General features: G+C 56.7%; 1 protein-coding gene across 1 annotated transcript in view; it reads left to right on the top strand.

Annotated features, from left to right (window-relative positions):
- KCNG2 (potassium voltage-gated channel modifier subfamily G member 2) overlaps window positions 1-22,212 on the top strand; it is a 71,524-nt gene that overhangs the window by 37,784 nt on the left and 11,528 nt on the right. Inside the window, exon 3 of the mRNA XM_047086358.1 lies at window positions 5,837-6,427. Coding sequence (XP_046942314.1) covers window positions 5,873-6,427 — 555 coding nt within the window. The 5' untranslated portion in view covers window positions 5,837-5,872. The remainder of the gene's footprint in view (window positions 1-5,836; window positions 6,428-22,212) is intronic.

Raw genomic sequence — 22,212 nt, 5'->3', positions numbered from 1 at the left:
CTGAGTTGTTAATGTTAGCCATTCGGACAGGTGTGAGGTGGTATCTCATGGTGGTTTTGACTTGTATTTCCCTGATGATGAGTGACGTTGAGCATTTTTTCATGTGTCGGTTGGCCAAATGGATGTCTTCTTTGGAGAGTGTCTATTCATGTCTTTTGCCCATTTCTTCACTGGATTATTTGTTTTTTGGGTGTTGAATTTGATAAGTTCTTTATAGATTTTGGATACTAACCCTTTATCTGATATGTCATTTGCAAATATCTTCTCCCATTCCGTCGGTTGCCTTTTAGTTTTGCTGATTGTTTCCTTCGCTGTGCAGAAGATTTTTATTTTGATGAGGTCCCAATAGTTCATTTTTGCTTTTGTTTCCCTTGCCTCTGGAGATGTGTTGAGTAAGAAGTTGCCTGTAGCCAAGATCAAGGAGGTTTTTGGCTGCTTTCTCCTCGAGGACTTTGATGGCTTCCTGTCTTAGGTTTTGGTCTTTCATCCATTTTGAGGTTATATTTGTGTTTGGTGTAAGAAAGTGGTCCAGGCTCATTTTTCTGCAGGTTGCTGTCCAGTTTTCCCAGCACCACTTGCTGAAGAGACAGACTGTCTTTATTCCATTGGATATTCTTTCCTGCTTTGTCAAAGATTCGTTGGCCATACGTTTGTGGGTCCATTTCTGGGTTCTCTATTCTGTTCCATTGATCTGAGTGTCTGTTCTTGTGCCAGTACCGTACCGTCTTGATGATTACAGCTTTGTAATACAGCTTGAAGTCCAGGATTGTGATGCCTCCTTCTTTGGTTTTCTTTGTCCAGATTGCTTTGGCTATCCGAGGTCTTTTCTGGTTCCATACAAATTTTAGGATTATTTGTTCTAGCTCTGTGAAGAATGCTGGTATTACTTTGATAGGGATTGCATTGAATATGTAGATTCCTTCGGGTGGTATTGACATTTTAACAATATTTGTTCTTCCTCTCCAGGAGCATGGAATATTTTTCCTTTTTTGTGTGTGTCTTCTTCAATTTCTTTCATAAGCTTTCTATAGTTTTCAGTGTATAGATTTTTCATCTCTTTGGTTAGATTTATTCCTAGGTATTTTATGGTTTTTGGTGCAATTTTATTTTATTTATTTATTTTTTTAACATTTTTTATTTATTTTTGGGACAGAGAGAGACAGAGCATGAATGGGGGAGGGGCAGAGAGAGAGGGAGACACAGAATCGGAAACAGGCTCCAGGCTCTGAGCCATCAGCCCAGAGCCCGACGCGGGGCTCGAACTCCCGGACCGCGAGATCGTGACCTGGCTGAAGTCGGACGCTTAACCGACTGCGCCACCCAGGCGCCCCATTGGTGCAATTTTAAATGGGATCGATTCCTTGATTTCTCTTTCTGTTGCTTCATTGTTGGTGTATAGGAATGCAACCAATTTCTGTGCATTGATTTTATATCCTTCAACTTTGCTGAATTCATGAATCAGTTCTAGCAGTGGAATCTTTTGGGTTTTCCATATAGAGTATCATGTCATCTGTGTAGAGTGAAAGTTTGACTTCCTCCTGGCCGATTTGGATGTCTTTTATTTCTTTGTGTTGTCTGACTGCTGAGGCTAAGATTTCCAATACTGTGTTGAATAACAGTGGCGAGAGTGGACATCCCTGTCTTGTTTCTGACCTTAGGGGGAAAGCTCTCAGTTTTTCCCCATTGAGGATGATATTAGCATTGGGTCTAGAAGGTTCCATTCTTGAATCAAAGAGTGTGACACAGAGGAGGCTCTGAATAATCATTAGTTAGAGGCACAGATGCATGCTTGAACGAAACCACTGATAACGTTCTCTTTTAGACCCTTTTCCCTGCATGTTCCTGTTTCTTTAAAGTTCCAGCAACTGTGCACTCCAAACCCAGAGCTGGCCTCACACTTCCCAGATGTCTGAGCTCAGTTTGTCCAGGGCAGACCCTAGGGCAGGGGTGCAGAAGCAGGCAGCTTACTCGGGAAGCAACCCCAGGAATGCCAGTCTGGGAGTCAGGAGTGACCAGGAAGGGAATGCAGAGCAGGTCAGCCTGAGAGGCCCCTCCCAGGACCAGTGGACTCCAGAGGTCTCTCACCCCGGCTTCTCAGTCCTGGCAAGAGCTGTCCCTGGGGACACTGAGTCTCAAGTATCCCTGGTCTGTGCGGGGTAGGCAGGGCAGGCCTGGTAGCCAGAGAAGCCCAGGCAAGGAGACACAGGTGCTGCAGCTGGGTGTTCACCCAGTGTGCCCACAGGCCCAGGGGGACGGGGAGCTAGGGGGACGTGTGGCCCAAGGAGATTTGGGGGCTAAGGGACATGGGTCCAGGGGGACGTGGGGCCCAGGGGGACTTGACCAGGAAGACATGGGACCCAGGGAGACTGGAGCCAGGGGACATGGGACCAGAGGATGTGGGTCTAGGGAGATTGTGGAGGGGGAGGAACATGGGGTTCAGGGGAATGTGCAGCTCAGGGAGACTTGGGGGCCAAGGGGCCTGAAGCCAGGGGATGTGGGGCCCAGGGAGACTCGGTTTCTTGTTCAGGTCCTCCTGGTTTCTTTGAAGATGTCCTTTTTCTCTGATGTTTTAATTCCTTCTTTCACATCTTTATATATCTTTTAAAATTGTGTTATCTAAAGTTCCCAGGAGCCCAATTTTCTTCTTCGTGTGGCTCATGTGGGTTATTGCCCTGGGTGTTTTATAATTTTGTTTTGTAAATTCATCTTAGCTGGGGCTTCATCTGTGGGAATCCCTGAGACTGAAGGTGAGAGTTTGTCCCTCTAAGACCAGTGGCTCTGTTGACACTGGGGCTGGTTTCCAGCTCTTGGTTCTGGTGGTGTCCTGTGCATTGGAGGGCTTAGCGGCACCCATGGTCCCTGCCTACCGTTGTCGGTCACACTCGGTCACAACAATGAAAAATGTCTCCAGGCCTTGCCACATGCCCCCTGGGGCAGGCTGCGAGCGACTGCCCTAGACCAGTGTGTGGCTCTAATACAGGCTTCAGGGGGGTGACTTCCTGGGACTGCCCACCGTGAGGGGTCATTTCCTGGCTTTGAGTTTCACAAACCAAAATTCCAACCTCAAAACCATTGTGCAGGTGGACTTTTTTTTTTAAATTTACATCCAAGTTCATTAACATAATGGTGTCAGGAATAGGAGTTAGTAATTCAGCACTCACACACAACCCCCAACTCTCATCCCAACACATGCCCTCCTTAACACCCGTCACCCATCTAGCCCATCCCCCTGCCACCTCCCTCCGTCAACCCTCAGTCTGTTCTCTGTATTTAAGAGTCTGCTATGGTTTGCCTCCCTCTCTGTTTTTATCTTATTTTCCTTCCCTTCCCCTAGGTTCATCTGTTCGATTTCTTAAATTCCACATATGAGTGAAAACACACGATATTTGTCTTTCTCTGACTGACTTATTTTGCTTAGCATAATACCCTCCAGTTCCATCCGCGTTGTTGCAAATGGCAAGATGTCATTCTTTTTGATTTCCGAGTGATACTCCATTATATATATATTTACCACACCTCCTTTATCCATTCGTCGGTCGATGGACATTTGGGCTCTTTCCCTACTTTGGCTACTGCCGATAGCACTGCATGTGCCCCTTCGACTGAGCCTTTTTTTATCTCTTGGGTAAATAGTAGTGCAATTGCTGGGTCAGAGGGTAGCTTTATTTTTAACTTTTTAAGGACCCTCCGTACAGTTTTCCAGGGCGGCTGCACCAGTTTGCGTTCCCAGCAGGTGGGCTTTTAGGTCCATGTTGTCGTTTTTCACCTAGAGCCAGGCAGAGAACTCTCACGATCTTCCTCTACTGGGAGCTGCGTGTTTCCCAGTTTTTCTCTTCCCTGAAGACGTAGCCCAACCGAGGCCCGGTTAGTTCACGCCCTCAGCTGTCCTAATGGCCGAACCCACTTACCAGAGGTGGGCGCGTCTGACAAGCCCACACCCTTGACAACAGAGTGCTCAGACCTCCGCATTACACGCTGCACCTTGGGAACAGGGTGTGTGTGCAGGCTGCTTGGAAGTGACTGTGCAGCCTCTTAGGTCAACAGGAAGTTGACGTAAACCACTTTCAGACTCACACAAGATTTATGATCGTATTGCTTTTTTTTCTTTTTTTGAAGACGAGAGAGAGAGGGAGCACGTGCACAAATTGGGGGAGGGGCGGCGGGAGAGAGAGAAGCCCAAGGAGGCTCCACACCCAGCTGGAACCCGCCTCGGGGCTAGGTCTCTCCACTGCGAGGTCATCACCTGAGCCAAAATCCAGAGCTGGACTCTTAACCGACTGAGCCACCCAGGAGCCCTACAGTTACATTTCTAAGTGTATATTCGGGGGAAGAAAACTGTTTACAGGAGTTCCAGGTTCTGGCCCTCTTACTGATTCTCCATTTGCCTAAGAGACTTCGGAGCACACATTTGATTTAGCCACAAAAGGAATCCTCCCTCCTGTTCGCAAATTTCGTGTGTGACTGACTGCTGGGAGCCTGGAAAGGGGGAGGGGTCAAGGCCACGTGCAGCCCAAGCAGGCTTTCCAGCATGTGTGTTACAGAAGCCGGGTTATCCCGGCCCTCGTGGTGAAGCCGGGCTTGTATTCCAGGCAGAAACTGTCGTCCCACCTGCGACATCAGCAGCCCCAGGAGAGGGCGTGTGGGCTTCGCCCCCTGGGGCTCTTGATCCACACAAAGGCTCACCTCTGCCTTAGCTCACAGACTGGGGGCGCGGCACCTCCTGAGCCTGTCCCGGAACTGCAACCAGCCGGCCTCTGTGGCTCCAGGGACTGGACAGAGTCTCCCAGGAGGGCCACGGGCCACCCCCACGAGGCCTCCCGGGCACAGTGCTGCCGCCGCTGAGTCCCCGCAGTTTCAAGTGCGTGTGTTTCAAGTGCGATGTCCTGTTGCCTCATTAAGAAGTTCAGTCTGGGGGCGCCTGGGTGGCGCACTCGGTTAAGCGTCCGACTTCAGCCAGGTCACGAGCTCGCGGTCCGTGAGTTCGAGCCCCGCGTCGGGCTCTGGGCTGATGGCTCAGAGCCTGGAGCCTGTTTCCCATTCTGTGTCTCCCTCTCTCTCTGCCCCTCCCCTGTTCATGCTCTGTCTCTCTCTGTCCCAAAAATAAATAAACGTTGAAAAAAAATTAAAAAAAAAAAAAAAGAAGTTCAGTCTGTGAGCCCTGGAGTTGGTGTGAGTTGGAACCCTCAGACCCGAGCCCCTCAGGGTCTCCGATTTGAGGAAGCAGCTCGGGAAATCGTGGCACCCAGTGTCCACCACCCAAACACTGGATTTTAAGTAACCCAGGTCTGTCTCTTCCAGCACTACTTCTTCCACATTTCCCCCAACTTGCTGCCCACTCAGCTGCCTCTGGGAAGCCCTCCTGGCTGCCCCGGACCTCACTGGTGCCCTCCAGAGCACCCCCCCCCCGTTTCTCACACAGAGCTCACCTTGCAGTTGGGGGTGCCGGGCTGTCCCTACCCCAAACTGTGACTCCAAGGAGCCATGTCCTTGGTGCCGGGAGGCTACCCCCCAGGTGTTCATGGTCTCCAGAATGCAGGCACACGTACCCACAAGATTCAGTTCCGGTCACCCTCTGTCACATCCAGCACCCAGCTTGGCTTTCCAGAGCCCACCTACGCCCTGTTCCACAGGTGGTCCTCCTCCCTCGACCTCGTTTGAGGATCGGGTGAGCCCGGCCTGGATCCCCTGGGGGCGGGGCACCTCCGGGGCGGCCGCCCTTGGTGCCGGTCACCAGGAGACGCAGCGGGTCCGCCCCGCGGGCCCCCCGCGGACGGACGACGAGGGGGCAGCAGGGCCCCTTCCCCCCGCCCCGCCTGACGCCTCCTTTCCTTCGCAGGCGCTGCGTCCTGAGCGCGGCCGGGCGCCCGGGGCCATGGCGCTGCGCCCCGAGCCCGCGGGCGGCCGGCGCGTCGTCACCATCAACGTGGGCGGCTGCAGGGTGCGCCTGGCCTGGGCGGCGCTGGCGCGCTGTCCCCTCGCGCGCCTCGAGCGCCTGCGGGCCTGCCGCGGCCGCGACGAGCTGCTGCGCGTGTGCGACGACTACGACGCGGGCCGCGACGAGTTCTTCTTCGACCGCAGCCCGTGCGCCTTCCGCGCCATCGTGGCGCTGCTGCGCGCCGGGAAGCTGCGGCTGCTGCGCGGCCCGTGCGCGCTGGCCTTCCGCGACGAGCTGGCCTACTGGGGCATCGACGAGGCGCGCCTGGAGCGCTGCTGCCTGCGCCGCCTGCGCCGCCGCGAGGAGGAGGCGGCCCAGGCGCGCGCGGGGCCGCCGGGGAGCCCGGGCCGCCGCCTTCGGGACCTGCTGGACGACCCGCGCCCGGGGCCGGCCGGCAAGCTCTTCGCCTGCGTGTCCGTCGCCTTCGTGGCCGCCACGGCCGTCGGCCTGTGCCTGAGCACCATGCCGGACATCCGCGCGGAGGAGGAGCGGGTGAGCGCGGGCGGGGGCGCGGGGGGCGGCCTGGGGAGGGGGGGCGGCGACCCGGTGGCGGTGGTGGCGGCGGGGGAGGTTGGGGCCAGCCGGGGTGGGGGAGGGGGCTGGAGGCGGCCGGGCCAAGGGAGAGCCAGCCGAGCCACGGTCCGTGACACGCCTCCCCCGCCGGGTGGTTGGCGCCTGCAGGTGCCAGACGCCCCCCCCCCCCCCCGCTCCGGTTAAGGGCACCCCGAGTGGGCCTTCTGCAGGAGGCCCCCACATCGGCCGGCTGCCGTGCCCTGACTAGACAGTTTCGAGAACCCAGTGAGAGGCCTCTCTCTGGTCAGCAGGCCTTCCCTGAACCTCTCCAACAGTCGGGCCTTCAAAGCCTGGACAACTTGCAGCTAAAACGTTCAGTGTCCTGAAGGTCTAGGGAGTTGTGTGCTCTGATCCCAAGTCCCGTCATCTCGAAGCAAGGGGACGTGACCGCCACATTCTTGCGGGTCACGGGAGCCAGGGACGGGCGTCTGCTGAGGCAGACCCAGTCTGCCGGTCTGTTGAGGTGCCGGGGGCTGTCTCCCAGCAAATGGTAGACTTCCCGCCCCGCTTTGGTCTGTGACAACGTCAGCACCCAGCTCGTGTGGCCAGAAATGTTGCTTCCGGGTTAGGATGTCGCCACGCTCACCAGCGTTTGTGCACTGAGCGCACCGCGAAGGTTCAGGGAACGTTCGGGGAAAGCCTGGAGTGTGCTGTCTGGGGCGAGAGGGATGGGAGGCGAGAGGACACCGCAGTGTTTGCAGGACAGAGCCCAGCGCGGCCTTTCCTCCTGGGGGGTGGGGATGACCCCTCAGCAGTCCCCCTGCCCCACCCTCCAGGCGCGGCACAGAGGCTCTGACTGAATGAACCCCTTTCTTGGGCAGAGAGCTCACCGTCAAAGCTTAGAGCCCTTCAGAGGTCAGGAGGTCGTGCCTGGAACACATCTGGTGGGGTCAGCTCCTTACCGAGAGACACGGTGGAGAGCTGCAACATTAGGCATCAGCCGGCTGGACCGAGAGCAGGGCGACCCTGACCACAGATCGCGTGTAGATGTAACTGTCGGGAAGTTGGTTTGGCTCCCGTGGCTGTTTGGGCGTCCGATCCCTGAGCCGTGGCTCCCGGTTGTGCTCGGGTTTTTCTAAATGGCGGTAACGCCATACAGCACATAGGAGGGGAGCCATTTACGTGAGAGTCGGGACACGAGGGAAGTTGGAGGTGCCTCCGTTCGTGACATCATCCCAGGAGTCGAGCTGGCCCTCTCAGAGCATCCACTGGCCTCCATGTTAGCCACTGTTCATATTCGCCAGCCCCCCTCCCCGTTTCCTGGAACGTCACTCCATACCGCCCAGGTCCTGCTTTACCAAATCAGTTATCGGACTGCGGGGTAATAATCCAGTGTCGGCGAGCACGTGGTGACGTATGTCTGTGCGCTCCCCGTTGCCTCGTGAGGGACGCCGACGGAGCATCTGGCCCGCTGCACGTGGCAGGTGCTGAATAAACAGCAGGTGCTGTCGCTCGTCACCTTTCTGGGTGTGATGAGATGTACACAAAATGTACCAATATCTTAACCATTTAAAAGTATGCTGCCCGGTGGTATTAAATGCATTCACGTCGTGTGGTTGTCACCACCACCCACACCCAGGACTTGTTCTCCTTTCCAAACATGAGCCCCCCACCGGGCGCCCTCCCCCGGCTCCTGGAAACCTCCATCTGCCATGTCTCTAGGACTGCGACTCCTCTGAGAGCCTCACGTAAGCGGAATCCGACGGCATTTGTGTTTTGGGGACTGACATCTCACTGAGCGTATTGTCCTTAAGGTTATTCCGCGTCGTAGCAGGTGTCTATGCTTTCTTCCTTTTTAAGGCTGAGTAACGTTCCAGTGGTACACGTACACCACTTCTGCTTGTTTGCTCGTCTATCAGTGGACACGTGGGTCGGTTCCACCTTTGGGCCACGGCGCATTATACTGCCGTGGACGTTCATGTAAAAACATCTGCCTGAGTCCTTGCTCTTGGTCATTTTGGGTAGACACCCAGGAGTACAACCGCTGGATCATACGGTCATTCTACGTGTGCTTTTCCGGGGAGCCTCCAGACTGTTTTCTGCCGTGGCTGCACCACCGACTCTGTCCAGGCACAAGGCAGACGGGGTGGAGGGCGGAGAGGAAGAGAGAAACTTGGGAGCCTTTGATTATTTTTTTGTTGGTCTTTTCCACTAGAATTTAACTTGGAAGTTACAGGGCTAAAATATTCCGTGTGTGATCTCTGGTTCTAAACAAGTGGCTAAGAGATTTCTTTCTAAAGTGGAAGCATTGTTCTGAAGCTCCCAGTGAGCCCTCCGAGGCCAGGGTCGGCAGGCCGTGGGCCACCGGCTCTGATGTGCGTGGGCCACAGAACTGCTTCTCCTGAACCACATTCGAGTGGACGATCTGACCACAGGCACCCAGTGTCTTCTGGAAAAACGCGCTGGGGGAGCAGGGCGTGGCCTGGAGAAGCAGAGGTGAGTGTAAGTGCTTCCCATCAGCATCAGCGGTCGTTTTCGCGTATTGGCCGGGAGAAGCACGGAGGAGAGAAAACATCGTTCCCCGGGATTAAAGGGCTTGCAGGAGAACAGCTGTGTGGTTCCCAGGGCTGGTCCCTAAAATGCCTCTGTGACTGAGCGAGTGCCCTTGCCGGGGGTCCCAGCCCTCAGCGCCGGGGAGGCCGTCTCCGTCCACGTCTGTCTCGGCCCCACACGGGATCCTCCTGTGGGCATCACGGGATCACTAACTGCCACACAGAAACCCCTTCCCTGAGGCGGGCTGGGGCTCTGCGGCCGGCCGAGTGACCCAGCTGCCGGGGAGGGGCGGGGCTCTGCGCCCGGAGGGGGCGGGGGCGGGGGGCGGGCAGCTGGCCGAACCTGTGCCTGTACTTGACGCCCCTGAGCCGTGCACTTAAAAGGCCTGAGGTGGTAAATGTTACGCTTCGCATATTTTACACATACACACGCGTGAAGTCATCTGCTCGCCTGTGTGGGTGGGAGAACGTAGCAGAGACCCCGGGGCCTTGGCCAGGTTTCGCCCTTTGCCCGGGTTGTCCGTCCACCCGTCCCCGCGTCCACCCCTGTGCTGGGGGTGCTCGTCAGCCTGGCGTGAGGCTGAGGGCGTAGAGGTGCCTCCCCACACGCTGGGGAAAGCCAAGCACCTGGAGACTCGAGCTGCACGATGGCCGGGGTCACCTGGTGCCACAGCTGCCCTGGCTCAGCAGAGGTCCCGGGGTCTCCTGCTCTCCGGTCCCTTCTGGAGTCCCTTCACTCACCCTGGGGCACACGATGTTCTGGAACTAGCTGCTGCCATCGGGTGGGTGGGGCCTGGGGCAACACAGAAGCCAGGCTCTTCTGCCCAGGGCCACGGGCCCCACTTCCTAACACACCAAGGACCCGGGCCGGGAAGCGTCCCTCCCCCACTCAGCTCTCCCACCGCAGTGACAGTGAGTTCTGGGGGCCTTCGTGAGCTTAGAGGGACTTCCCCAGCAGGCAGCCCCTCAGAGCTGCTCCCAAAAGGCCGGAGAAGACGCACAGCCCCCTCCCAGCTCGTCCCTGCCTCCGGCTCCTTCCCTCTAAGATGAGGAGGGCCAGGGGGGCACAGAACTCTTCCCCCAACTCGGTGGCCCGTGACCGTCCAGATGCTGGCATAGAAGCACCAGCACCCCGGTGCCCAGAGGACCCCAGGTCAGGCCGAGCAGCAGGTGGGGACTGGGCCAGGCCACAGTGCTGGCCCCACATGACCCCAGGGCGAGGAGTGCAGCCAGGGGACCCTAGGGCCCCTCCTATGGCTGGAGTCACCCTCAGGGCTTAGCCCAAGGCGCCAAACCCTGCCGTTCCGAGGGCGACAGTGTGCGTGGTCAGGCCCGGGTCAGGCCCAGTTAGCGGGTGCTGCTCATGGAGCGCACCTCGTATCTGACTCTGGCTGCATCGCGGGTCACTGCGTGTGCTCCCTGTGGCCTGAAACAAAGTGCCACAGACTGCCTGGTGGCAACGCCCACGTGGCTCCCCCCAGTCCTGGCCCCCAGCCCGCCGGACTCAGACCGCTGGGGTGGGCTGGGCCAGCCTCCGGGGGCTCCGGGACGGCCCCGGCCTCCCCCTGCCGCTTGCAGGGCAGGTGTGCTCCTGGTCGGTGGCCTCTGCCCCCTTCGTGTTCTCCTTCCTCAGGCCTCCGTCTCGTGAGGACCCTGGATGACATCGGGCCCCTAATCCAGGACTGTGCCCAGGGGACGGTAAACGCCGCTGTGAGCTGCTGCCTTGGGCTGCTTGTGCTGTGTTCACAATCTCCGCTGAGCAGATGGGCGAGAGCTCCTCCTCCAGTAACGAACCCCCCTCCTGGGAGGGCGTCTGGGCCTGAAAACCACGAAAAGTGGTAGCTGGGCCCGTGGCGTCAGACCTGCGCCCTGCCGAGTCTGCGGGGGGAGGCAAGGGTGAACCTGTACTGAGTGAAGACCTTACCGTCGGGCACGTGTGTCTGTAACGGCAAGTCAGCCACCTAGAGCGCTGTGGACCACACCCCAACCCTAACTCATCCGTGGGCTGGTCGCCATGTGTCACCGACAGCTCTTTGAGGCATGCTTCCTCGTTTCAGGGGCCTCTCCGAGCACACCCCGCCCCTTCCCCACTGCACCCCGCATCCCCCCGGCCAAATAGCAGCCCCCAGGGCCACGGCCGCCGGCTTCTTGGCCCCCACCTGCAGGACCTACCCTGCCGGGCCCCAGAAGGTCTGCAGCTCAGAGCTGGCCCCCCCTCCCGTGGCTCCCGCCAACAGCGGGGCTCACTCCCCAGCACCTGGTCCACGGGCAGCTGTGGAGCCCCAGGACGAAAGGCTTGGTGGCATCCTGAATTCAAAACTTGTGGCCAGGTCTTGGGGCAATCTGCCCGGTGGTTCCACCTTGTGCGCAGAGACCAACATTGGTAACATAAACATCCGTGGCCAAAGAAAGTTACGCTGAATTCTCTGATCGCCAAAAAATACTTACTAAACCAGAACATGCCCAGTGCATACCCTCTCTTTCCCACGGTTCCCAGAACACACAGCACAGTAGTGAGAATCCAGAGGTGTCCTTTGTGACCACGTGGGAGGGTCTCCACTCGGCAGATGAGTCCACATTCTGACGCCAGGAGCTCGTAGGGAGTGTGGGGTGGGGGGGGGACAGAGCCGGAGCGGTGCTGTCGCCGCTGCTTACAAGGAGACCCCAGGCCCCAGGCTGAGGGTCGTCTCCAAGCTCCCTCTCCCTAGAAGGCTCGGCAAGTCCCCGTGGCATCTGTGGTCTGCACCTGCAGGGTGGAGGCTCTCCCGTCTCCCTCGCCCCTCTGCTGTGGTGCCCACACACCCACGTGGGGGCGCCCGTGAGCACGCGCTTGAATTACTGTGTCGACCCTCCATCAGGAGTGAGCAAGGTCACCGAGGCCCAGCTCACTCCAGTGGCCGGGAGAGGCCAAGGCCGTGCCGAGTGTGGGCTGTGGCCAGACTTGGCAGGGAGACCTCGGTTCTGGCGACTCCGTGCTCGGAGCGGAGGCCTCCGAACTGTTTGGAGGACGGGCCACAGGAAGTTTAATTCCGGCAAATGGCTCCTGGATTCCTTTTGTGCGGCGGCAGCTGGGGTGTTGCTGGGAGACGGTGCTGAGCGCCCACCCCGCGGCTGGCCGTGGGCACGGGCCATGCACAGCAGACTGTCGAGAACAGGGTGTCTTCGGGGAAGGCGCTCGGGGAGGCGGTGCGTGTCAAAGCCGTCACTCGCTCTGAGGCGGTGCTGGTCTTGGGCTAAGTCAGGTTTTGTCCTTAAAGCCCACATGATCAAAACAAGACCCGCGTATTACAGATTTCGTGACTGTGATTGCAGCCTGAATTCACCAGGAACATTTTGGCAACAGCATCGAAAAGCTGGTGGCCAAGCTCCCACTGCATGTGGCCGTGACACACACACGGAGCTTTGCCAGGTGCTCTGAGTAAGAGCCTCGCTGTTTGTGAGCTTTGTTAGGGTTTTCCAGAGAAACAGAATCAGAGCCAACGAAAGGGGACCTATCTCTCCTCCTTCTTTCTTCCTGTTGGACAGAAATGTCTGTCCTGTCCCCAGCCGACTGTTGCATTTTGGGAGCACACACCTGGTCCAGTTCACAGTTCACAGCCGGGGGGGGGGGGGCACTTTGCCCTGATGGATCACATCTGGAGTATCGCCTGCCCCTCCTTAGACAAGGGTCAGCGAGGCTTTGGCTTTGGACTTTGGAGCTGATGTTGCAATGACGTGAGACTGTGGGGCTGTTGGATAGAACGAATGAGACTTGGGGCGCCTGGGTGGTTCCGTCGGTTAAGCAACTGACTTCGGCTCAGGTCGTGATCTCGCGGTCCGTGGGTTCGAGCCCCGCGTCGGGCTCTGTGCTGACAGCTCCGAGCCTGGAGCCTGTTTGGATTCTGTGTCTCCCTCTCTCTCTGCCCCTCCCCCACTCACACTCTCTCTCTCCCTCAAAAATAAATAAATGTTAAAAATATATTTAAAAAAAAAAAGACTGGAGGAGTCTTGCCTGTGGGAAGGACAGGGACTGCGGCTGTCTCGCCAAACTCACATACTGAATCCCAACCCCAAGGGGATGGTTTTAGGGGGTCAGGCCTTGAGAGGCGATTAGGTCAAGGGGGCGATTAAGCCGCCGTTAGTGTCCTTAAAAAAGAGGCCAGAGCCCCCCTCCCCTCGCCTGCCACAGGAGGACACGGCGAGAAGACACCGTCTACAAACCAGGAGGCGGACCCTCACTGAATCTGCAGGCGCCCTCATCTCGGACGTCCAGCCTCCAGAGCCCTGAGGAACAAATGTCTGCTACCCGGCCCCCGCTCTGTGGTTGTCACACTGCTAACGGACAAGGCCAGCAGGCGGAGGAACCCCGGGCTCCGAGCACAGCGCAGGGACCGGGCTTTCCTCTCGAGCTCTCGCCAGAGTTTTCTGTCCAGCACGAGAGGGCTGTGCCGGCCGGGGCCGCTGCCAGAGGGCCAGACGACGGGCGTCTCCGCTCCGTGTCCAGGGGCGGTGAGCGGGGGCCGCGGGCAGCTGGAGCGCTCAGCGTGCAATGCCCCCCTCGTCCCGAGAGGCTCCGGCCCCGCCCAGCAGGGGACGGGTGGCTCCCACAAGGAAACGTAGCTGCACAGGGAGCGGCCCGTGTCCTACGTGCTATTATTGGTGCACACACGTGGAGGGGCTGGGATCGCTGTCCTGACCCGGCGGCCACAGGCCCAGGTGACACTCAGCTTGCTCTTTGCTGACGGGAGGAAGGAAAGGCAGGGCAGCAGCCTGTGCCACCACAGCCGGGCCCGACAGACCGTGGCGGGATTCCCCACGGCTGAGGGATACGGACGGTGGAGAGCAGCACAGGGAGTGCCTGCCCCTGGTGGCCAAGGAAGCCACAGGACCACTGCCAGGAGAAGAGGCTTCCAGGACGCCCCAGAAACAGAGAATGAGTTTGGTTGGTTTATTTTCCCGTTTGCGAAGATCTGATCCGATGAGCAGCGAACTCCAGTGGCAAATTTTGTGCAGCGAACCACGCCTGTTCGGGGGGACAGACGTGCCCGGTGTGGGCCCTGGCTCACCTTCCTCTCGGTAAAATTAGGTGATCATCCCTCCGGGGCTGCTGTCTTGGGCGCCAGCGGCCCCACCAGCCTGCCCACAACTCCGGTCCGAGGCCTCAGGCCGTCGTCCGCGCCGCGTCGGAGAGACCATTGCCTGCTTTCGCAGGAGACCCTTTGGCGAGAGCCTTACAGGCTGGAAACAGCCAGGAGTGCCGGGCGATAAAGGTGAGGACTTTGCTCCGCCTCGGACACGTCTGGCAGGAAGAACGCGGGATTTGTGCTTCAGTCTGGAAAAAAGACTTCAGGGCACCTGGGTGGCTCAGTCCGTTGAGCGTCTGACTTCGGCTCAGGTCATGTGTCACCATTCGTGAGTCTGAGCCCCGCCTCGGGCTCTGCTGACCGCTCAGAGCCTGGAGCAGCTTCGGATTCTGTGTCTCCCTCTCTCTCTGCTCCTCCCCCGCTCGTGCTCGGTCTCTCTCAAAAATGAATACACATTAAAAAAAAAAAAAAAAAGCCTTGGGGCGCCTGGGTGGCGCAGTCGGTTAAGCGTCCGACTTCAGCCAGGTCACGATCTCGCGGTCCGTGAGTTCGAGCCCCGCGTCGGGCTCTGGGCTGATGGCTCGGAGCCTGGAGCCTGTTTCCGATTCTGTGTCTCCCTCTCTCTCTGCTCCTACCCCGCTCGTGCTCGGTCTCTCTCAAAAATGAATACACATTAAAAAAAAAAAAAAAAAAGCCTTGTACTCAAATGCCTAGAATAGAGGCTTCAAGATTCTTGTTGTTGTTGTTGTTGTTGAGAGAGCATGATCAGGGGAGGGGCAGAAGGGAGAGGAGAGAGAATCTCAAGCAGGCTCTCTCTCCTGAGTGGAGCCGGACGCAGGGTTCGGCCCCACAACGGTGAGATCATGACTTGGGTGGAAATCAGGAGTCGGGCACTTAATCGACTGAGCCACGCAGGCGCCCCTCTTTTTTTTCAAAACCATTTTTAGAGCAGTTTCAGGTTCAGAGAAAAATTGAGAGGAAGGCACAGAGATTTCCACTAGACCCCTGCCCTGACACGCACGGCCTCCAACGTCACCAGCATCCCCCCAGAGCGGTGCATTTGTCCCTGTTGATGAAGCGACACTGATGCGTCGTTATCAACCAAAGTCCGCGGTGGACATTAGGGGTCACTCTTGGTGTACATTCTGCGGGTTGGGACCAAAGTAGAAGGTCACATATTCACGGTTATGGCATCACGCAGAACAGTCTCACTGCCCTACAAACTGTGTTCGGCGTGTTTGTCCCTCCCCCCCCCCCCCCACCCCCTACAGCCACTGGTCGTCCTGTCTCCACAGTTCTGTCTTTCCCAGAGTGTCCTATACTTGGAATCACACAGGATGTCGCCTTTCAGACTGGCTTTTTCCACTCAGCAATAGGCATTTAAGGGTCTCCCGTGGCTTCTCGTGGCTTGATAACGTATCTCCTTTTATTGCTGATAATATTCCATTGTCTGGATGGACCACAATTTATCCATCATCTACTGAAGGATATCGTGGTTGCTTCCAAGTTTTGGCAGTTAGGAATAGACAGATTATGTATAAAGCTGCTGTGTTTATCGTGTGCAGGCTTTTGCGTAGATACAGGTTTTCAATTCATCTGGATAGCTGATGAGTGCGATTGTGCGATCGAACCTAAGAGAACACTTAGCTTTACAAAAACCAGCAAACTGTCCTCCAAAGTGGCCGCACCATTTTGCATTCCCACTACGCCGGATAACGGTTTCTGGTGTTGCGCGTCCTCTCTAGGATTCGGTGTTGGTATTTTGGATTTTGGTCATTCTGACAGGTGCGTGTGGCATCTGGTCGTCGTTTTAATCTGAATTTCCCTGATGACGTCGACGTGAAACGTGCGTTCCTGCGCTTACTTGCCATCCGCGTATCGTCTGTGAGAACGTGGTCAAGTTCCTGGAGGCAGGTCTGAGCACGCGGTGGGGCCACCCCGTGGCTGGAGCCTCGCACACTTGCCCACGCTGAGTGTCCAGCCGTCTGGCGATCACAGTTTGGGTTCTCCTGCCCGGCGCTGGCTCCCGCGGCGGTTTGGAGCGTCTGCCTCCGCATATCTGCTGTCTCTCCGGTCTTGGGGCCACATTCTCCCTTCTCCCGGATTCCAAAAGAGCCGCCGATCTTTCCATCTGTTCAGCTTTTAATTGGTAGGATGAAACCCTTTGGTGCAGAACTGGAGACAAGCTCCCAGGTTCTTTTTGCCAGAACCTGTCCAAGGCTCTCCTTTCCTGTCACCGTCAGAGGCAAAACTGGGTACCTGTTCAATTCTCAGGCTCTACACACAGAGCAGGGCCCTTCCCACTTCCTGCCCAACAGTTGCAAGACCTTGCAACACTCCTGCCTCCTTCCAGAGCCGCGGCCACCTCATCTTGTAGATGCAGACACTTCAGAGCTGGTGAGATTAAACTGAATAATTCATGTAAATTACTTTGGATGGTGCTTTGCACACAGAATTGAATATGTGGCCACTCTCTTTGCCTTTCTGCAAACGAGGGTACTAAACTGTGTGCAGGATATGGCAGCGGTGGGGGGGGGGGGGGGGCAGTGCCCAGGAGAGCCTTCTTCTCCCAAAGCTGGTTTCTGTAAATGGTCTGTGGAGCAGCAGAGAAAGCCAATCCAAAGACGTCAGCAAACCAGACGCCCGATCTTGCATGGAGATCAGCAGGTGCTTTGTCACGCCTAGGATGTGACCCAGATGTGGCCACCGCTCTGGCCTCTGCCTCCCCTCCGGGTGCTCACTGGGGTTCAGAGCACCTGGCCAGGTCCGCACCCTCCCTCCTGGCCCCTTCGGGAGCCCCGGGACTGCCTGCAGCCCGGGTTCGAGCAGGACTCCCACCGGCCGGCAGACAAGACCCCCCCTCCCCCACTCCCCACAGTCCAAGAGGGAGAAGGTGGGCTTTACTGTTACTGCACATTGAAGAAGTCTGTCCCTTCTTTCCCTGCTGCTGCCGGCAGCTATGAGAATATTAAATGCTTATAGGAAATAAGTGGAAATAGAAAGATCTCTCCAAGTGTATATAATCTCATTGCCTCCCAGCGTTTCCCTCATAGGACTGAACTATTTTGACTTAGAAGCTGCATTTTTAAGGGACCTAAATTCATCAGGCATCACCACCCAGGAGAACAGACCTGAGAATTCAGATGATTTTAGGCTCCACCTAAACCTGAAATATTAAGTATGACATCAGGGTTGGGTTTTTTTTTTTTTTAATGTTTATTTATTTTTGGGAGAGAGAGAAGGGATGGGCAGGGGAGCGGCAGAGAGAGAGGGAGAGAGAAAATCCCAAGCAGGACTCAAACTCACAAACCTTGAGATCATGACCTAAGCCGCAACCAAGAGTCAGACACAAAGGATTGAGCCACCCAGGCGCCCCATGAAGGGATATTTTTAATAATAATACATTATTCTAATTCAGCAAAATGGCTATTCCCAAATGAGGAGCTTCTGCTGTTTATTTTACCAAAAATATTAATTTATCAACACATGTAGTTTGCTAAAGGTTTGGAGTTGGGACACCGGCAGGAAATACATTTGTGAAATTTGTAAACTGGGGGCTCTTGGGCCCTCTGGGGGGAGCAGTCGGGGTCCCGTGCTGCCCGGGCTCTGTCGGAGCTGCGTTTCCAGGCAGGACTCACAGGGGTGGATGTTTTCTGAGTTGGCCTGGAAATGTCCATCTCGAGACAGAGCCGGGCTCCTCCCCGAGAGCGGTTTTGTGGGCTCAGGGTGCCGCGGAGCTGGGGGAACACAGCCGCCGAGCCTGGGGTCCTGTCCCGGGACAGGTGCGTCAGGTGCCTCCCACCTGCCTCCTGCGCTGTCACTGCAGCCCTAGGGGTCCCCGGGCGGCCTGTCCGTCTGCCCCCCAACCCCTGCCACCAGCCTGGGGAATTTGCAGCTCCTCACAAGTGCCTTCCTGGCTAAGCATACCACTTGCTGCCTACAGAAAGGTCCAGAGCCTCACGCACCTTCCTGCCCTGCCTCTCAGAGCCTCTTTATGCCGTCGCAAAGCAGCATGCGGTCCGCGGACAGTGCAGCGTGGAACGGTCGTGTCGTTGTGTAACTCTTGAGTATCCCTCCTCACCGCTTTTGGTTCTAGTTCTTTGCGGACATAAGGCCACATTGGGATGAATGTTCTCGTCCACAGACCTTCCACCGTCTGCTGGCTGCTTCCTGGGTATTCTCATCCGTCACGCTGCAGGCCCCACTTCTGCCCCAAAGGGCCCCGTGCGGTCACGTGAGCACCTCACGGGTCGTGTCCCCGAACGCTGGGCCGTGTCCTCGAACAGTTCGCCTGCGTCTCAAAGAAAGCCGGCTCCCGGTGGGACGCGCACTCGATCAGCCGGAAGCCAACGCCCGGCCGCATGTTTACTTACCACTCACACTTTGAGGGTTTCTTTTCTTCTGCTCCGCTGGCTTGTGGCTTTGCTTTTCGCTCTGTGTGCACAGCAGCCGTTTTCCCAGTGGCCCCGCGTCCGCCATGGGGTCGGGGAGGATGGCCTCCAGCCTCCGCCACATTCAGGGTCCCCAGGGGCCTCACGCTGCCTGTGGCCTCCTCCCCCGCTGGCCCTCGTGGGCCCCTCTGTCCTCTGTCCCGTGACGTCACCACGCCCGAGGTGGCCTCTCTGTGGGGCTCCTGCGGCTGCCCCTCCAAGGCCACCTCTGTAGAAGCCCTCCCGCGCTGCCCCCGTCATCCTCTGCACCTGTTTTACTGACAGCAGGCACTGGGACCCTCCTGACATGTGTCTGGCTGTGCCTCCCTCACGCCCAGGAGCCCCAGTGAAGAGACGCACGGCGGGTCCTCACGGGAAAGATGCGAGTGACGGCTGTGAGGTGAGGGTGCCGCTACCCTGGCCCAGGAGACACCCTGGGAATCCAGAAGGAGGGATTTAGCCCAAGGAAAGGCACAGCCTGTGCCCCCAGCGGACGAAACCACGTGGCCTTGGCACAGGCGGGCACAGGCACAGCCTCAGAATGCGCTCGGAGGTCCCAGCGCCCCAAGGGCACCCGAGGTCACACCTGCAGGGGGAGGCTGCCGGACGGGGCAGAGCCGCATCTGAGGGCGGGGCACGCACTTGGGGCGAGGCCCCGGCTCTGAGTGCCCACCTCCCGCTGCCCGTCGTCCGGTGCGGCTTTGCAAGCTCCCCAGAACCTTGCCTCTGACCTGAGTGCTCCTCCCGGCACCAGGCCTGAGGGGTGGCGATTCCGTGCACACACTGCATCTGGTTAGCAGGTGACAGAAGACGGACCACAGACGCGTTTACTTCTAATAAGCGATTAGTACAGTTGGCATAAGCAAGTTCTTTACTTAGGAAGTATAAAATGTGAATGGTAAAGTAAACGTAAATGTTCCTTTCACACATAAAATTCTAAGTGCTAAAGAACATGGATCTAGATCTGTGAACACACTGCCATCAGCCGTGACGTCCAGGAGCTGCGGGAGACGAGGACACGAGCGCGAGCATCGGCGGACCCGTTGCAGACAGCTGTGTCGAGCCCCATTTCGCACACACACCGTTCGCCCCTTCAGGCCGCACAGTTGAGTGACTGCATCACCAGGTGGAAGGCTTTTGTCCGTGTTCTGTACCGAGAGCTAATTTGCTGCGTTATTTGCACATCAAATGAAACCCAAGAGGACTAGCTGAGAAGCTGTTATAAGTAAATGAATTTGTCAACGTAGCTGGCTTCCAAACAAACATGTAAATGTCAGCCGCTTTTCAATATATTATCAGTAATAGAAAATTTAATGGAAAAACTATCCTGGTCACTAATAAAAAACACACGAAATGCCCAGGAATAATCTTAGCGAGAAAGGTTGGATATTTATAACAGAAAAAACAATGTAACTCTACTGTGTGACACAAAATGGCTGAACGAGGAGAGGCAGGCACATCACGTTCTCGAGTGAGAAAATCACTCCCCCGGGGCGCCGGGGTGGCTCGGTCGGTTAAGGGCTGAGTCTTGGTTTCCGCTCAGGTGGTGGTCTCGCGGTTCGTGAGTTCAAGCCCTGAGTCAGGCTCTCTGCTGTCAGCGCAGGGCCTGCTTTGGATCCTCTGTCCCCCTCCTCTGCCCCTCCCCTGCTGGCTCTCTCTCTAGCTCTCTCAAAATTAACAAATAAACTTAAAAAGTTATTAAAACAAGAATTGAAATCAATAAATAATTAAAAATAGTCTAGTTTCTTTCAAAAAGGACAGAGAAGCACATTTCCTACCGGCAGAGACGAAAGGAGGTCATCGGCCGCACCCAGCGTTTGCGAGCTCCACGCGACCCTCGTGTCCGGTGGGAGGGACTCCCACAAGGGAAGGCCACTGGAGACACCTAAGTGTGCTCGCCACTGAACCCACACAGTGCGCCTGGGTCACTGGTGCTGCGTGTCTGGGAAGCTAAGGCCCCAAATGAAGGACAGTGGCTGCAAATTATGTGCTGAACGAACGACGCTCCTCGGTACACGTGTGTTCGAGGCTGTGGCACCGCACAGTCTCCTTCCCTGCTCAGGGCACCAAACTGTGGGCCCTTCCTCGTTTGTGTAGAGACCCTTCGTGGCATTTAGTCCAGGACGCTGCTCACAGGAGAAACCAACGACGCCAGACTGGGGCCCTTTGGAAGCCCAGGCCAGTTCCAAGTAGGGGCGGGCAGAGTACGGAACACTTTACAGTGAAGCTGGAACCATTTCTTTTCGAAAGACGGCACGAAACTAGTCAACGGAGCGATAGCAGGAACGTGAATTGACACCCTGCCTCAGTGGAGATAATTTGAAATGAATACATTCATTATCTCTATGTAAATGTTCGCTATTTTTAAACAATCTGTTCTCTGAAGTAGACTTAATATTCTCCCACTTTTCTGTGTGCACTACAAGAACCTTTTTCCATAGATAATCAGAAAGAATAAATCCCAATTCAGTTCAAAGTCAAATTATTATAAATTCACAGTGAAATGACTTAATAAATATTTTCTTTCAGGCACTTATGGGAGGCTGAAGATAAAACCTGCACACAAAGTCATTCACGAATGAGTAGATAAGTCAATAAGGGTATGTCCTTTTTATAGGGTGTGTCCTTCACGGTGGCCGGCGTGGGGACGGAGGTGGACTCTTGACCCAGCCCTGCAGCTGAGGACACCAGCTTTCCTGGACTGCTTTGCCGCCTACACCGGGCCCATGAACAGCGAGATGGGCATCGGTGTCCAGAAAATACACAGGCGGCAAAGGCACGTGACCATTTAAGAATTTAATTACACGCCAGGTAAACACAGGGCAAGTCTGCAGGCCTCGGGGTCTCTGCTGAGACCCTCACTGCGTTCAGACCCCTCACACCGGGGTGATGGGCCTTCCGGCCGGGAGCCCCGAGGTGCCCTTGCTGTGTGGCTTACAGAGAGAAACCCGCCCCCCTGGCCCCGCCCCACGCCCTTACTCTCCGGTTGAACCCACGCGAGTTACGGCAGAGTGTGGTGGAGCCCGCAGAGCTCACTGCTCGGTGCTCTGAAACGAGAACAGGGCAGAGATGGGAGGCTGTGCGGCGTGGCCTCGCCCGAACTCCGCGTGCCGAGGGCCCCGCAGCCTCTGTTTGCCTCGTGGAGAGAGGGAGAGGACCGGGCTGCAGGTGCAGGGTGAAGGTCGCGGTGGCCTTGGACCGCGGGCGGCCGGGGCCTCTGCCTCCCGTCTGGGCTCTGTTTGGAACTGCACTGACACGGTTTATGTGCTTTTCCGAGTGAATGTTAAACTTCTGGAGCTACATGGAAAGCTTGGACATGACGGGGAGCACCTTCAAAATCCTGCATGGGATTAATTTCTACCCATCGTTCGACATCAAACTGTCATAGCAATCCAGGCTGGGGGTAGAACGAAGGCTTCCCAGACGTGCAGAGGCTCAAAAAGTTACCCCCCACGACCGTTTCTCATGAAAAGTGAAGGCTACACCTCAACAGAGTAATGGGATAAACCAAACAGTGGGGGTGGGGGGCACAGCGTTTAAGCAGCTCAAATCAGCGGCGGAGAAACTCCAGACACACCGTTCAGCAAGAGGGCCGGGGTCCCCGCAGGGCAGGCGGGGCTCGGAAAGCAAACCGAACCCGTTAACAACTTGATGTGTTTGGGCATTTGGAAAAAATACACCGTGCTTCAAAATAGCAAGCTAAGCAATTTTAGAAGGAG

The sequence above is a fragment of the Lynx rufus genome, unplaced genomic scaffold (genome assembly GCF_022079265.1).
Source record: "Lynx rufus isolate CCGP_SWC_20201006 ecotype Redwood Valley unplaced genomic scaffold, mLynRuf1.p SCAF_20, whole genome shotgun sequence".
Classification (NCBI taxonomy): domain Eukaryota; kingdom Metazoa; phylum Chordata; class Mammalia; order Carnivora; family Felidae; genus Lynx; species Lynx rufus.
Note: the sequence above shows the minus strand (reverse complement) of the source record. Positions and strands in the feature narration are given on the sequence as shown.